Source organism: Artemia sp. Qi Xiang Cuo, chromosome 4 (assembly GCF_049724085.1).
Source record: "Artemia sp. Qi Xiang Cuo chromosome 4, ASM4972408v1, whole genome shotgun sequence".
Lineage (NCBI taxonomy): Eukaryota > Metazoa > Arthropoda > Branchiopoda > Anostraca > Artemiidae > Artemia > Artemia sp. Qi Xiang Cuo.
Genome location: NC_142797.1, coordinates 84,787,213 through 84,802,264, shown reverse-complemented (window position 1 = coordinate 84,802,264; position 15,052 = coordinate 84,787,213). Strand labels below are relative to the sequence as shown.

The window sequence follows — 15,052 nt, the reverse complement described above, 5'->3', positions numbered from 1 at the left end:
TTTTCCCTAAATTAGTGTAGAAATAACTTTTCCCTAAATTAGTGTAGAAATAACTTTTCCCTAAATTAGAGTAGAAATAACTTTTCCCTAAATTAGTGTAGAAATAACTTTTCCCTAAATTAGTGTAGAAATAACTTTTCCCTAAATTAGTGTAGAAATAACTTTTCTTCTCCTATAGTCTTCCCCCACCCCACAGGAGATGTATTGGCTTTTGCTCTCTCTAAATAAAAACTGAAAATGTATCTGGATGTTTCCAATTTCAAAAGCCTCTATATGGAATCGTCAAAACTGTGATTACATTATATTATAATGAAACTAAGTTCAAAACATACAGCAAAGCCTTGCCCGGTGGGGGGAGGTTCAGTTCTGACTCCCTTTGTACGGTCCCTTCCCCCTAATTTCCAAAAATTTTCAGTTTTGGCGATTTAAGGGCTAAAAAAAAACACCATGGATGACAACCCTTTCCACTATCAAAATCCCGAGCTAGTCCTAAATATAGTTCAGTTCTATTTTTGTAAATCCATGTAACTGAAAGAAAGACCTTTTGGAAATCACGGTAGCGAACCGCGGCCCATACCAACGTTTCAAAATGAATTTATAAAAACGGTCTAATACCGTTTATTTCCTTTGTAGCTGATTCAGCAATGGCAACTATTATTCCCGTAAATCTTAACAGTAAAATCTTATTAAAAAAAAAATTGAAAAAGAGCCTGAAACCCCCCCCCCCAAAAAAAAAAAATTGCGTCGGACCGAAGTGAAAAATACGCCATTGGGATGTTCCTTGTCGAAAATTCCATAGATGAAAATTACAGCCCCCGCCTTGAACAACAAGAAAAAACCATTTTTGCATGGGTACCCCTGATGTGTCCTTTTTCTTCGCCACTAACGGAGCACTGGAGCGTCATAGAGCTGTTTAAGGGCTAATTTGAAAGCTATTTTTTATATATAATCACTTTTTATAAATTTGACTTCATAATGACATCACAAAGGACTTTTTGGATGTAGCTAAGCTAATTCTTAGGTAAATTTGATACATAAAATATAGTAGCGTACCACCTCCATGGCTTAAAACCCTACACTTAAGGTTTAAAATATCTTACTTGTAGCCTACACCCCCCTTCCCAGGCCCCTTGATATTTTTCATAAATCGTTTACTGGCCAACAGAACTAGCAGACTACTACAATACCACAGATTTTTTACCTGCGCACTTTTTATAAATTCGTCTCTACAAAGGTTGCTTAAGTGCCATATGGCACCGAATATGGCATTTGTTTTTGGTGTTATGTTTGAAATGGAAGGGGTGAGAAGCATGAAAAAATATCGTCATAATCTCCATGATCGAAAACCTTAAACCTGAGTTTACAATCTTTCTTCTTGTATACTCTCCCTCCCATCCCCTAGCAAACCCATAAATTATGGGCTGACTAGTAGAGATAGTAGTACTATTACTAGTAGAAATACTGCAACATCGTAGAGCGGTGTTAAATGACTTATTTTAAAGCTCTTGATCAAAAGAATAAAAATTAATTTTTAAAAACGTAGCTTTTCTGATAAAAGTAAAGAGCGAAGTTAAAACTTAAAACGAGCGGAAATTGCTGCTTGGCAGTTTATGCAACATATTTTTGTAAAGCTGTTTCAAATAAACTGGCCTTTTGCTTCGCTATATATTTAGAATTCTAAAAAACTAGCACTTTAGTGGATACTAAGCTTTCTTGATTTTTTAGAAAGTTAAAATCGTGTCTTAAAATTTATTGACTTCATGACTTGTAAAAGAATAGTAAGAGCCATATAAATTATTTTGTTTTTGCTTTCTGCAGGACACTTAAGATGTTCCTGCTTCAAGCCCTGTTTTGTTGTGTCGGAAGCGCTAGTGATTCAGAAGTCTACAATTACATTTTATGTAAGTCTACATTTTATGTTGCATAAATTGGGAAGCAGTAATTCTTGTTCGTTGCAAGTTTCAACTGAGCTCTTTACTTTTATCAGTTTTTTTTATTAATTTGATGAAGAAATATCATGCATGAAATCATCTTGATCTCTCTTTTGTTTTCTCCATATTCAAAACATCTTGAAAATGTGAATGATAGAGGATGTCAAATGAATCAAGAAGGTTAATTAAGCACGAGACATATCGTACGACCGTCTCTTAGCCAATAAAGAAGCGTATTTTGAAGGTGTGGCCTTACCGTAGGTCTGGAAATATGTAAACAAATAAAATAACAAGAAAACTGACCATAGATAATATCGACTTGCTCTATTAAGTGAAATCTTCGTCAACGTCATACATATGGGATCATAACAGTTTTATAATCATCCAAGCATCATTACAACAAAATAATTAGACAAGAAGATTAACCCCTTAAGAAGAGCTGATGTTATTATATAATCATTTTTGACTTTGAGAAGGGGGGGAGATTTGAAAAGATGACGGTAATATATAGGTAAGAACTGGTAGGGAACACCATTTATTTTTCTAAGAAAATAATCAATAAGCTAATGTTTCGTAAGAACAATTAATATAACCACTTTTTTGGTACTTGTGAATTAAAGTGACCACAGTGATGTTCTTGATCTGTTGTAAAACCGGTTTCTCTGTGTGCACTCGGAGATAATTAGCTTAGCCTTAGAGAGATAAGCTACTATTCAGGCATATCTTAATTAAATATTTAATATATAGAGTTGGTTAGGTATTTTACATAATGCGTTCTGGGTGGCCATCTTTCGATAATTCTCTGTTGTAGTTTCCATAATTTTGTTAGTGGAGTCTTATATTTTCACCATATTTTGGTATATTTCATTAGGATTAACCTAACTTCACTTCTTGAGTGTGGTCACTATAATACACAAGTACTCTTTTTCTATTAAACCCAAAGTCGTGTTAAATGGTTATAAGCCATAATCAGTGATGTAACTGAAGTTTTTCATTGAGCTTATATTCATCTGATTTTTTTTTCTTGTTGGTAAACTTTTTCTGCCTAATATACCCAATAAGATGAATACTTTTGAGCAAGACAAAGGATTACACAATAGGAATCGTCCAATGTCATAATAGGCCTGAAGCAAATACCGTTCACCAGCGTGCTTCCGCGAAACTGTAACAGGAAACAAAGAAACCTTTTATAGCCTAAACAAGACTGTTGAACCGGTTATAAAATAAGTTCACCGTTGATAACCACACGTCCAAGTCTGGGATCTTCCATTATCCTTCAATTAAAAAGTAAAATTTATTTACAACATTGACGCTAGTGCTTAGGTACTATCCAAAAACTGTGGATTTGAGATGGAATACCGCACAATTTAGATATTCCCCTCCCCCATCCTACCTTTTTTATGGAAAATAATAAGTAGATCAGTGATCTACTGGTGACGGTCACTGAATATGTGAGCGAAATATTTAGTCTTTTTGTGCAATATATCACTGTTTGTGAAATTTATCGCTGTCTATTAAAAGGGTTTTATCCCTATTTGAAATTTTGTTTATCGTCATGGAAAGGCAGTATGGTCTCCGAAATTATAGTGGAATTGATAAAATAAAATGTATCAAAACCTTTCTAATCACAAATCAAATCAAGTCGGCCGTTTTTTAGGGAGATATGAGATCCCAAGCCAAGATTATGTCGGCTGACGTAGAATATAATTTAGTTAAACTTTACGGAATGGTATAGAACAGTAAGTATAGACCAAATGATAGGTACAAAATAATCAGGGTCGCTTCTTTTTTTTATAATTAAATGTTCTGGGCTTGATTTGCAGCAACAAGGATAAGTAAAAATTATGAAATTGATAAAATAAAATGTACCAAAACCTTTCTAATCACAAGTCAAATCAAGTCGGTCGTTCTTTAGGGTAACATGAGATCCCAAAACCAGGTTATGTCAGCTAACGCAGAATATACTTCAGTTAAATTTTACGGAATAGTATAGAACAGTAAGTATAGACCAAATGATAGGTACGAAATAATCAGGGTTGCTTCTTTTTTTGAAAGACTTGATGAAATCAAAATTAAGTGTTCTGGGCTTGATTTTCAGAAACAAAGAAAAAAAGCGGTAAAACTTGTGGAATTGATAAAATAAAATGTATCAAAACCTTTCTAATCACACGTCAAACCAATTCGACCGTTTTTTAGGGTGACATGAGATCCCAGGTTGTGTAGGCTGACACGAAAGATACTTATAGTATGGATTAGAAATTTAGTATATTCTAGAGACAAGCCTCTGGATTTGTCGCTTCTTCGCAAATAAGTATCTCTGACACTTATAAATGCGCCTTTACACCGGAACCCACATCTAACGTAAGTCGGATGTCAGGTCCTACCTTTAGCGCACACAAACCCACGCGGAGCGTAACCCCTTGGAATGGGTGAAGTCAAATGACACAAAGAATAATAAAAGAAGAAAGGGAAGGTCTAGTCGAAGTTATAAGTGATTAAATAAAAAAAACAAGTTTTTTAAACTGAAAGTAAGGAGCAACGTTAAAACTTAAAACGAACAGAAATTATTCCGCATAGGAAAGGGGCTGTCCCCTCCACAACGCCTCGCTCTGTACGCTAAAGTTTTTTACTGTTTAACAAAAATAGAGTTGTGAGAAACTCAAACTTCAGCTTACAGAGTGAGACGTTGAAGATGGGAAAGTCTCTTTCCTATACGGAATACTTTCTGTTCGTTTCAAGTTTTAACGTCGTTCCTTACTTTAAGTTTAAAAAAACTTGTTTTTTTTATTTAATTTCTGATCGTTTTTTAGTTAATGCAGCTTTTATTTTGGCTCACCGTCATTGAATAAGTAAAAAAAAATTGCGTAAGAATTGTAATTTTCTTTTGCTGAATGGCTGTCTCTAAATTTCGTACTGACGTAATTTAAAAATTAACTTACGTAACGAACTTTTATATACGTATATTTTTCTTCTGGCTAAAAATACAAAGTTGCAATTTTTTGCAGATATGAGCTTGAAACCAATGTAATTCGGTTTGCTGATACGCTGAATCTGACAGTGTGATTTTCATTAAAATTTTTTCACTTTTAGGGGATGTTTCCCCCCTCCTTAAAAAATAAGGTAAATTTTCTCAGGCTCGTAGCCTTTGATGAGTAAAACTAAACTTAAAAAAATTTATATATTTTGAATCAACATTATAAGCCCATTCTTTTTATACATTTATTGACATCAAAATTCCTTTTTAAAAGTTTCGATTACTATTGAGCTGTATCGCTTAATTTTTTTATTACGTATATGTTATTACGTATATGAGGGGGTTCTCCCCTTAGTAAATACCACGCTCTTTACGTTAAAAGTAAAATTTTGTTTAATTCACAAACCCCTGAATCACAAAGGCCGTTTAATTAGAATAGACAGCTCTTTTGAAAGCACTAAAAAAAACTGTAGCGTAAAGAACGAGGTATTGACTTGGGGGCGAACCCCCTCAAATACGTAATAATTTCTGTTCGTTTAAGTTCTAATGTTGCTTCTTACTTTCAGTTGAAAAAACTTGTTTTTTTAAATTTAATTTCTAATCGTTTTTTAAATAATGCCTGGAAATCCGGCGCCCCCTTCATAGAAATGTCCCTTACCCCAAAGAAACATCCTCCAAGGAAAGATTCTCCCGAGTAATCCCCTTCGCCCGCCCCCCCCCCACCAGAAAAAAATCCTTCCTGAAAATGTCTGTATACTTCCCCATAACCAAAGAAAAAAGGAAGCAATGGGCAAAGTTAATAAATTGCAGCCCTTCCCCTGGGATCCTTGGGGGATTAAGTCATCCTAAAAGACATATTTATTAAATTTTAGACTATGCTGAACAAAATGGCTGTCTCAAAATTTTGATCGGGTGACTTTGGGAAAAAAATGAGCGTGGGAGGGGGCCTAGTTGCCCTCCATTTTTTTGTCACTTAAAAAGGGCACTAGAACTTTTAATTTCCGTTCAAATGAGCCCTCCTACGATATTTTAGGACCACTGGGTCAATACGATTACCCCTGGGAAAAAGGAAAAAAGCAAAAAAAAAAACAAAAAAACAAATAAACACGCATCCGTGATCTTTCTTCTTGCAAAAAATGAAAAATTCCACATTTTTGTAGATAGGAGCTTGAAACGTCTACAGTAGGGTTCTCTCATATGCTGAATATGATGGTGTGATTTTTATTAAGATTCTATAGCTTTTAGGTGGTCTTTTTCCCTTTTTTATAAAATAAGCCAAATTTTATCAGGCACTTAACTTTTGATGGGTAAGATTAAACTTGATAAAACTTATATATTTGAAATTACAATTAAAATCTGATTCTTTTGATGTATCTATTGGTATCAAAATTCCGTTTTTTAGAATTTCGGTTACCATTGAACCGGGTCGCTCCTTACTTACAGTTCGTTACCCCGAACTGTTTCAAAGTGATAGCTTGACCTATAATTGACAGAGTCAGTAAAGAAGAGTAGGCCTAATAATGGCTAAATATAGCGGACAATTTTTTCTAAGAATTAACTGTTTTGCCAAGGGCGACAGGATATGAATAGCTGTCACAGCAATGGCTTAACGCCTATGGTATAGTATTTTTATATTTTTATAAGGCATGTTAAAAAATTAAGAACACACTATCTTGTCAACTATAGCACATTAAATAAAACAGTAGACTGGGATATATTTTATTAGGAAAAAAAATGAACTTTTACAAATTTTGGTCTTCTCATCTAAAATGTTAATTCGGTACTAATCTAGTTTTATATTTACTTTTTTATGATTCCGGGCTGAGATTTAAATACTACTTTTCCTCAGAAGGGTACTTACGTGTTATAGCGACCACTTTTTTCATGATCTTTAAAGAAACCGGTTTGCTGTGTCCACTCGGAGATAATCAGCTTAGCCTGAGCGAGAAAAACTACTTTGCGGGTATGTTTTAATTATATATTTAATAAATAAAGGTTGTTAGGTTAGGTATTTGATATAATGCGTCCAGGGCGGCCTGCTTTTCATAATTCTTTGTTATATTTTCCATAATTTTGTTACTGAAGTACTATACTTTCATCATATTTTGGTATATTTCACTAGGTTTAACCTAACTTCACTTCTTTGGTGTGGTCGCTATAACACGTAAGTAACCCCAAGTAGGATACATAGAATTTAGCACAAAACAGTCTTGAATACTAAAAAAGAAGTGAATCTTTTATGCTATGCGTAGATCATTCATTGCTTCTTGATAAGAGATAATCACCACTTTCAGCCATCTATTAACATCTTGGAGTGCCACGTGGGTACTTGTGTATTACATAAAACACACTCAAGAATTTCGATCGCGAATGATGCGAACATGAGGCAAGAAACTGGTCAAGCAACTTCTTAATACCAGACAATTTCATTTGGCTCGTTGGAAAATAAATTGTAGCTAATGTGCAAATATATAGTCCAAATTTGTTTCTAAACTATTATATTTTCATTATAATTTTGTCTTATTTCATTAGTATTAACCAAACAACTTCTCGAGTGTGATTTATGTAATACACAAGTACCGCCACGTGTACCACAGTTTCGTCACGGGTGTTACAGTCCCCGCAACACTTGGTAATTCCGCCACACTTGGCACACGCCACCTTGTGTAAGTGATTTCTGAAATTCGGCACCCCCAAGCCGCTTTCGGAGGCATCGCAGTAGTTGATTATTTGTTTCTACAAAATTATATAATAAAAAGCACCCTAAGAAATAGCATGTACGCCAACATTCATTTTATATTCCAATTCTCATCAGCAGTTTGAAATGAAAATTCTCTCACTCTCCTATTAATCCAACACTTGTATGGACACTATTTTTTATAACAGCACGAAATCATTCAGCGATTCAAAAAAATGGAGCTCAGAACTTACCCAAAGGCACATCGCATAATAGGCATGCAGCTGCCATTGCACCAGCACTTGCACCCGAAATTCGCTCGAGAAGGAGATGTGGTGCATATTTTCGGAAACAAGCAGCAACTCCAACGTGGTAGATACCCATAAAGCCACATCCAGCAAATGACAAATTCATCTCAGCTGTAAAACAAAAAAAAACGTAACTATCTCAAAGGTATTTTACTTGCAGAAGCAGGTCTAAAATCGCCTAAAATTCATTATTACGCACTTTTTTTTTAAACAGTATTCATGTGTGCATCTTTTATTACGAAACTGAATGCTGCCTTTAGCCCTTGTACATTGAAGTAAGGGAAATTAAGAGATAGCCTATTACTGAGGTATACTTACAAAATATAGTATATCAGTTCATTATCGCACCGTTACGAGCACTGTTAATAAAATTATTAGTTCAAAACAACAATTAAAATCACTGTCCAGATACCTATCTGTTTAAAAATTACTGTGAATGGACAAGTTATAAGTCAAAAGATAAAATGACTGTCAATTTCTCGTACTTTTTTGGGTACATTAATACTTAAAACCTCAAGTGTCAAGAGTGATTTAATTATGCAGAATTAAAAGCTGACTGAATCCTCTCCACCCGAATTTTAAGAAAATGGACCAAGTTCTTAGAAAATATTAACCGACATTTGGAATACCTTTAAAGGATACGAAAAATTCCAGAACAATCGAAGTAGATTAATTGAAGTGCAAATGAATAGAATTCTAGAGTTGTTTCAAGGGAAACATGATGAACCGCTCTTTACCTCCATAAAACTGATCATGAGAAGGCTGGACAAAGTGGCGTAATTTCGTCAAAATCTTAGGGGAAGGGGCAATGCTGGAGCCAATTTTCCCAAATCAAGTGAAAATGACAGTGAAAAAACAGTGGCGGATCCAGGAGAGGATCCGCCACTGATCCTCCCCTGGATCCGCCAAACTCAAGTTTGCGTTAATTAAACTTGCTCCTAACGCAAGTTTATCGGATCAACCTATTTTGCGCCCCCCTAATTTTTTTATCGGATCAAACTATTTTGCCCCCCCTAACAAATATCCTGGATCCGCCCCGGGTGAAAAATGAGCCATATAGAAGGCTAAAGGCGGTAAAATTCTATTTTAGATACTTTTGGCAATCTTGGAAAGGGGTTAGGTTAGGAAAATGAAACTTTCAGGGATGGGTCTACAGGCTAAAGTATGTCCGGGCTGGTATTTTGAAGTACCTAACTCCACTCCTTCTCCCTCTAGAGGGTCCTGAAATTTGCCTACATGACAGGTTGGTAAACCTATGGAAATTTTGGCAAAACATTTTACCTTAATTTTCAGTTATCAATTTCTTTTTCTCTGGCTTTAGTTCTGAAAATGCAATTGCTGTTATTTGAGTAGAATTTTAAGCCATATTAATGTTTTTTACAAATTTAGGAAATGTATTTGCAAGTCTTTAAAACCTTATAAATTGGGATTGAGCGAAATATTGAAGCTGAAAACAATTTTGTTGTACTTCGTTTAAGCAGAAGATCTATTTTGCAAGGTTTCACATTAGCCTTGTCTATCACGGCTGGGCCCAAAGCATTTCGGTAAATTTTTACCAAATCATATTATTGAATTACAAATAAAGTAAACATACCACTTGATGCCTGTTGTTATGCTCTTTCCAAACATAATAATGATTTTTGTTAGAAATGAATCTTACCCCCATCCCTATTTTTACCAATTCAGGGTATATATTTGGACAGTAGAGGGTGGGGTTAATTTTTATTTCTGATGTAAATGAGAGGTAAGATTAAACTTTCAGTAAATATCTACCAAATCATATTATTGACTTACGCATAAAGTGAATATACCACTCGATGCCTTTTTTTATGCTGATTACGAATATAATAATCATTTCTATCGGAAATTAATTTCAGCCCCCCCCCTATATATGCCAATTCAGGGTATATATTTCTACATTAGGGGGGGGGGACAAAATTTGTTTCTGATGTAAATGGGAGGTGTTTAAACTTTACCCCCACTCCCCCTAATGTAGAAATATATACCCTGAATTGGCATATATAGGGGGGGGGAGCTGAAATTCATTTCCGATAGAAATGATTATTATAGCCTATTCGTAATCAGCATAAAAAAAGGTATCGAGTAGTATATTCACTTTATGCGTAAGTCAATAATATGATTTGGTAGATATTTACCAAACTTTCCCCCACCCCCCTAATGTGCAAATATATACCCTGAATTGGTATATATGAGGATGGGGGCTGAAATTCATTTCCGACAAAAATGATTATTATATTCGTAAAGAGCATAAAAAAGGCATCAAGTGGTATATTCACTTTATTCGTAAGTCAATGATTTGGTAAAAATTTACCGGGACACCAAGGTTAATTTTGCCTTGGGCACCACCAACCATTAAAAAAAACGATAATTGTGATATAGCCTAGGCTAGTTAGGTATGCAACAAATTATTCTATTGCAATTGTAGGTCTACCTTAAGTAATAAACACATAGGTTATTAACTTACAAAAATAGAGCAAATTATCAAAGTAAACTCAATCTAAACTTACATTTCTTGTTTTGACTATTTTATCATTCAAACTCAAAGTATAAACTAGTTATAGAATAACATACAAATCTTTTGTCCTACTCTGTGTAATGGCTGAGGTGTGTCTATGACGCCATGATTGTCCCCTTGCCTATTGGCTGAATTCAAAGGCGTGCGCATTTGAAACCTGATTTGTCTTATAGGAACAAAAAAAAAAAAAAAGATTTATGAGTAAGCCTATGTTATGAATTAAAAAGAACAATATTGGCACTGGTTTTCAGGGACAATAAACTGCGTCAATTTAAATAGCTTGGAAATTGTTGAACCCACTCCTCTGATTTATTAAACTCTTGCTACGCAAGACTAAGTACTTCGAATTCATGCCTAAGCTTTGGCATTTTTGAGCCCTTCTTTGGAAATTCTTTGATACACCCCCCATTATTTTGCTTTATACACTTGGGCATGAATACTAAGCATAAGGCACTTCCTGGTTTCGGTGTTGAGAAACATTGCTGCTTTCAATGCGGGTTTATAAACTCACCACAAACATCTCGAAAAAAATCCCGAGTGTCTTAGTTATGTATTTTTTGGATCGAGACTAGATGCCATCTTTCTGAAAAGGGGAATCTCTGAACCACCTAACTATAGGTTATGGGGGGTCTTTCCATTCAGACCTTTATGAGGGAAGAGCGTCCCTAAATTCTTCTTGGCTTGGTTGGAAGTAAGAGTAAGTGCCCTTCGGGTCTCAGCTGTACTTGTTCAGGCGTAAAACTAAGTGTTCTAGTTCGTTTTTTATAGATTTGTACCAAATCCTACCTACGTGAGATGGTGAGTCGCTAAATCCTCGTCATCGAGACGAACAGCAATGGGTTATCGGATCTTAACAAAGCTTGGTGTAAACTAAGAAGTAAGCTAATCCTCCAGTCATTCCTTTTGAAGATTAGAATCCGATACAAACTCTGTGGGGGATAGAATGAGGGATGAGACCCCTAAACGTATCTCATTAAAATAGAAGATTTTTTTGGGACTCAGCCAAAGTTGTTCGACCAATTTTTGGGACTCAGCGATCTTAGTCTCTTATCATCAAGAATAAGTCGAATCTTTCAGTGTGTTGTCAATTCTCAACCAAATTGGTTGAAGATTCAGAACTAATACAGTGGATTGTACTTTTTGGAAGTCCAGCATGTACTGTTCTATTAACTCGCACCCACGCGATATAGTGTATAGGAAGATACTAAAGGAAACTAGTCAAACAGGTATCTGTCAATAAAGTATTGGATCGCAGATACTGTTACATCAGCTGGTACCCACGCGAGAAGTCAAGTTTGGTTGATGCTAATGAAATAAACAAATAGGATAAAAATGTAACAGTTAAGAAACAAATTTGGGCTATATATTTGCACATTAGGGGGGGGAGGTGGGTAAAGCATAGCATATATTAAATACATAGACTAATCTAACCTAACCTAGGTAGGCTACACCCCCCTAAACCCCCAAAAAACAATAGTTTAAATATTGTGAACGCAATGAAAAACCACGGTTTGTGATCCAATACTCTGTTAACTGATACCCGATTGACTAGTTTCCTTCAGCATATTCCTATACAGTATATCGCGTGGGTACCATCTAATAGAATAGTACTATCCAGCCTCTTTTCGGCCTCTCGAGGGGCAGGGTGGGGTCTCTCAACTTTCGCCATCAGCATGTCTACCAGAATGTGGCGTTGGATTCCAATCAACCTTGGTGTAAAGTAATATTGAGTGGGGTATATTTTCCATGTTTGTAATGGAAATTAAACTGGAAATTAATAATGGGGGGTTAATAGGGAGGTGGAATGTAATTGGAAATAAAAAATAAAAAGCAAGCTTTCCAACAGAAAGGGGATTTTTTTGTGGAGGGGGAGACGGGTTTCCTGACGCAACTTAAAAAAACGATCAGAAATTAAATTAAAAAAAGTTTTTTCAATTGAAAGTAAGGAGCTAAAACTTAAAACGAACAGAAACTATTTTGTATATGAGGTTGCCCCTTCCTCGACCCTCGTTCTTTACGCTAAAGTCTTAAAGTGCTTTAAAGATACTTCTCATTCAAAATCAAGGGCCCTTGTGCTTGAGTAGTGTTTCCTAAAGAATCAGGACAAAAAGTTAAAATTCAGCGTATAATTTAAGCAAACAGAATAATTTCTGTTCGTTTTAAGTTTTAATGTTGCTCCTTAGGCTACCTTCAGTCGAAAAAGCTTATTTTCTTTAATTTAATTTCTGACTGTTTCTCAAATCATGCCAGGGAATCTCCTTCCCTCTCACATATAACATTTCTCCTGGAAAATTCCTCCTGAAAATTTCCTCCCAACGGAAAATTCTCCCGTGGAAAATACCCCCCTTCCTGCAGAAAGTAACCCCAAAAAATTTCCGTATATTTCCCATTAACAAATACTGTGTATGAACAATATGGGTAAATTGCCTAACTTACAGCTCTTTCTTCAGCGACTATGGAGGGTCAAGTCTCTATCAAAAACATAGTTACTGGACCTTTTGAATATGCTAAATTAAATGGCTATCTGAAAACTGTGATCGAATGAATGAAAGGAAGGAGAACACATTTTACGGACGAACGAGAAAAAATTGCCAAAGATTGTACGATTGGAACATCCATCTTGGGCCAAACAAAAAACCCCGAATGGACTCCCCACTCTGTCTCCAAATGGAGTGGGAAGAGGTCGTAAGGAAGGATTTATTGATCATTTTAAGTTTGAATTATTGTAGCACTTTATGTCTGCTCGTCTTGTGGCTCTTCACTTTTCTTAAAAACTATTGTTGTTACTTTTTATTCAGTTAATAAAATAAACGGAGTGCAGAACAAGGTTTGTTTGTACCACATATGTTTGCAAAATGAAGTCGATGTTGCTGGAACTACTATTTGGAAGACGAATGATCACATTTTCAGTGGTGAGATAAATTTCAGAATAGGCATCTAAGAGAGCTAAGCCGCTGATCCTGGCTGCCCCATTTATGTCCGCAGCCAGTTTTTAAGTTTTGCCATGGTTGAAAAGCTACATTCGGCAGACACAACATTCACCGGGAGCAAGATGAGGATATTAAGCAGATCACTAATTCAACGATGTACGTCCACATCACAATGCAAGATGAGGATATTAAGCAGATCACTAATTCAACGATGTACGTCCACATCACAATTCTTGACCAATTTCTTAAGTGAAGAGGGAAGCGAACGTCCTTCCTCTTGCTGCATGTTTGTCCGTTACCATAGGAAAAGACCGCACATTTTGAAGCTAGTCAACTGCCTGCATGGTGTATCAAGTGTTTCTAAAAAAAGTTCTTTCGGGATATATATCCTGTTTAGATTTCCAAATTTTTATTTAATGAATCGGAAGCAGGGACTATTACTTTGCTTAGGTCAATTAGGTCAAACTGGGGAGAGGGACAGGGGTAAAGCACAAGAAAATTTTTACCTAGAAAATCAAAATAGAATATATGCAACATCTCAGGAACAACCTTGTGGGATGGACTTAAAATTAGGAATATAATAAGCAGGGTAATAGCACAGCCTAATTAACACAAATATTTATTTATATTTTCCCTGGCTGCTTCGTATCAAAGGGGGGGGGGGCGGTCGTAGAAACTTTTGAGGAGGTTTGTTCCATTGCAAATTAAAAGCTCTAGTACTCTTTTTTAAGGGCCATAAAAGCTCTAGTGCCCTTTCTTAAGGGCCAAAATTATTGTAGAGCAACCGCTCTCTCTGCCCTATTGTAACCATTTTGCCATGTTGTGCCATTTTGTTGTAACGGCCAAAAAATATTTACTAAGCTGTTCTCAAAGGATAAATGATCTAAAGCCGAACTGGCCAGCCATGACCAAAAACAAAGAGAAAAAAAAAATCTCAAGATGAAGAAACAAACGTGACTACGGCCAGTAGAAGGAAACTACAAGCTAAACAACGCAGATATTTCGCCTGTATAAAAAAAGGCGTCTTCAACGCTAAATGTAGAATAAAGATAAAATCAGAAATAATCTTTCTTAAATTGTTCAATTTAAAAAAAAAATGAAATCATTTTCTCTTGTTTTATTCAGTCGTTTCTGTGTTCTCACTGATGCTACTCGCTATTGTCTATAAGAATACTCTGCGTGCTCAATCGCAGTAATATTAATTGTATATAAAGATATTGGTTTGTTTATTATTCTTTTTTTATTGCTTTTAGTTTTATATTTTATTTAACTTTAGCTTTAATAGATTATTTTTTATCTTTGTTCTACTTAGCAACAATTTTTCCCCTTTTTTTTAGTTTCACTGACACTTTTTGAGTGCATAAATATGTGCTTGCCCGTGTAGAGTACTACGTAAACGGTATAACAGTGTCAACAAAACTGAAAAACAAAAAAGGACATACATTCCCGTCGCATTACTTAACTGCTTCTTCATGCGAAGAAGGAAGCACTGCTCTTATAGCTGGTATAGGTAACCCAAGAACCTGTCTTTTTAACAAAAAATACCCACAACTACAAACTTCTCAGTCGTAACCACCATAACGGATGAACGATTGGAATATAATATTATACAAGCTTTTCATAGGTAGCACAATAGCGCTGCCTATTTTTTTTTTTTTGGTTGTTTTAGACCAGGGCACTTTGTATCGAAGGAGTT

The 15,052-nt window shown here is 35.4% G+C and overlaps 1 protein-coding gene across 3 annotated transcripts in view; it reads right to left on the bottom strand.

Moving 5' to 3' along the window:
* The window catches only part of bmm (brummer), a 116,492-nt gene extending 105,991 nt beyond the window's left edge, over positions 1 to 10,501 (bottom strand). Inside the window, exons 1-2 of one of the 3 annotated variants that reach the window (XM_089088594.1) lie at positions 10,419 to 10,501; positions 7,837 to 8,001 (exon numbers count right to left, since the gene is read on the bottom strand). In XM_089088594.1, coding sequence (XP_088944720.1) covers positions 7,837 to 7,996 — 160 coding nt within the window. In that variant the 5' untranslated portion in view covers positions 7,997 to 8,001; positions 10,419 to 10,501. Of the gene's footprint in view, positions 1 to 7,836; positions 8,002 to 10,375; positions 10,385 to 10,418 lie in introns of those variants that run through there. The other 2 variants (XM_089088595.1, XM_089088596.1) reach the window with 2 other exon arrangements.
* Between the last annotated feature and the right edge of the window lie 4,551 nt (positions 10,502 to 15,052).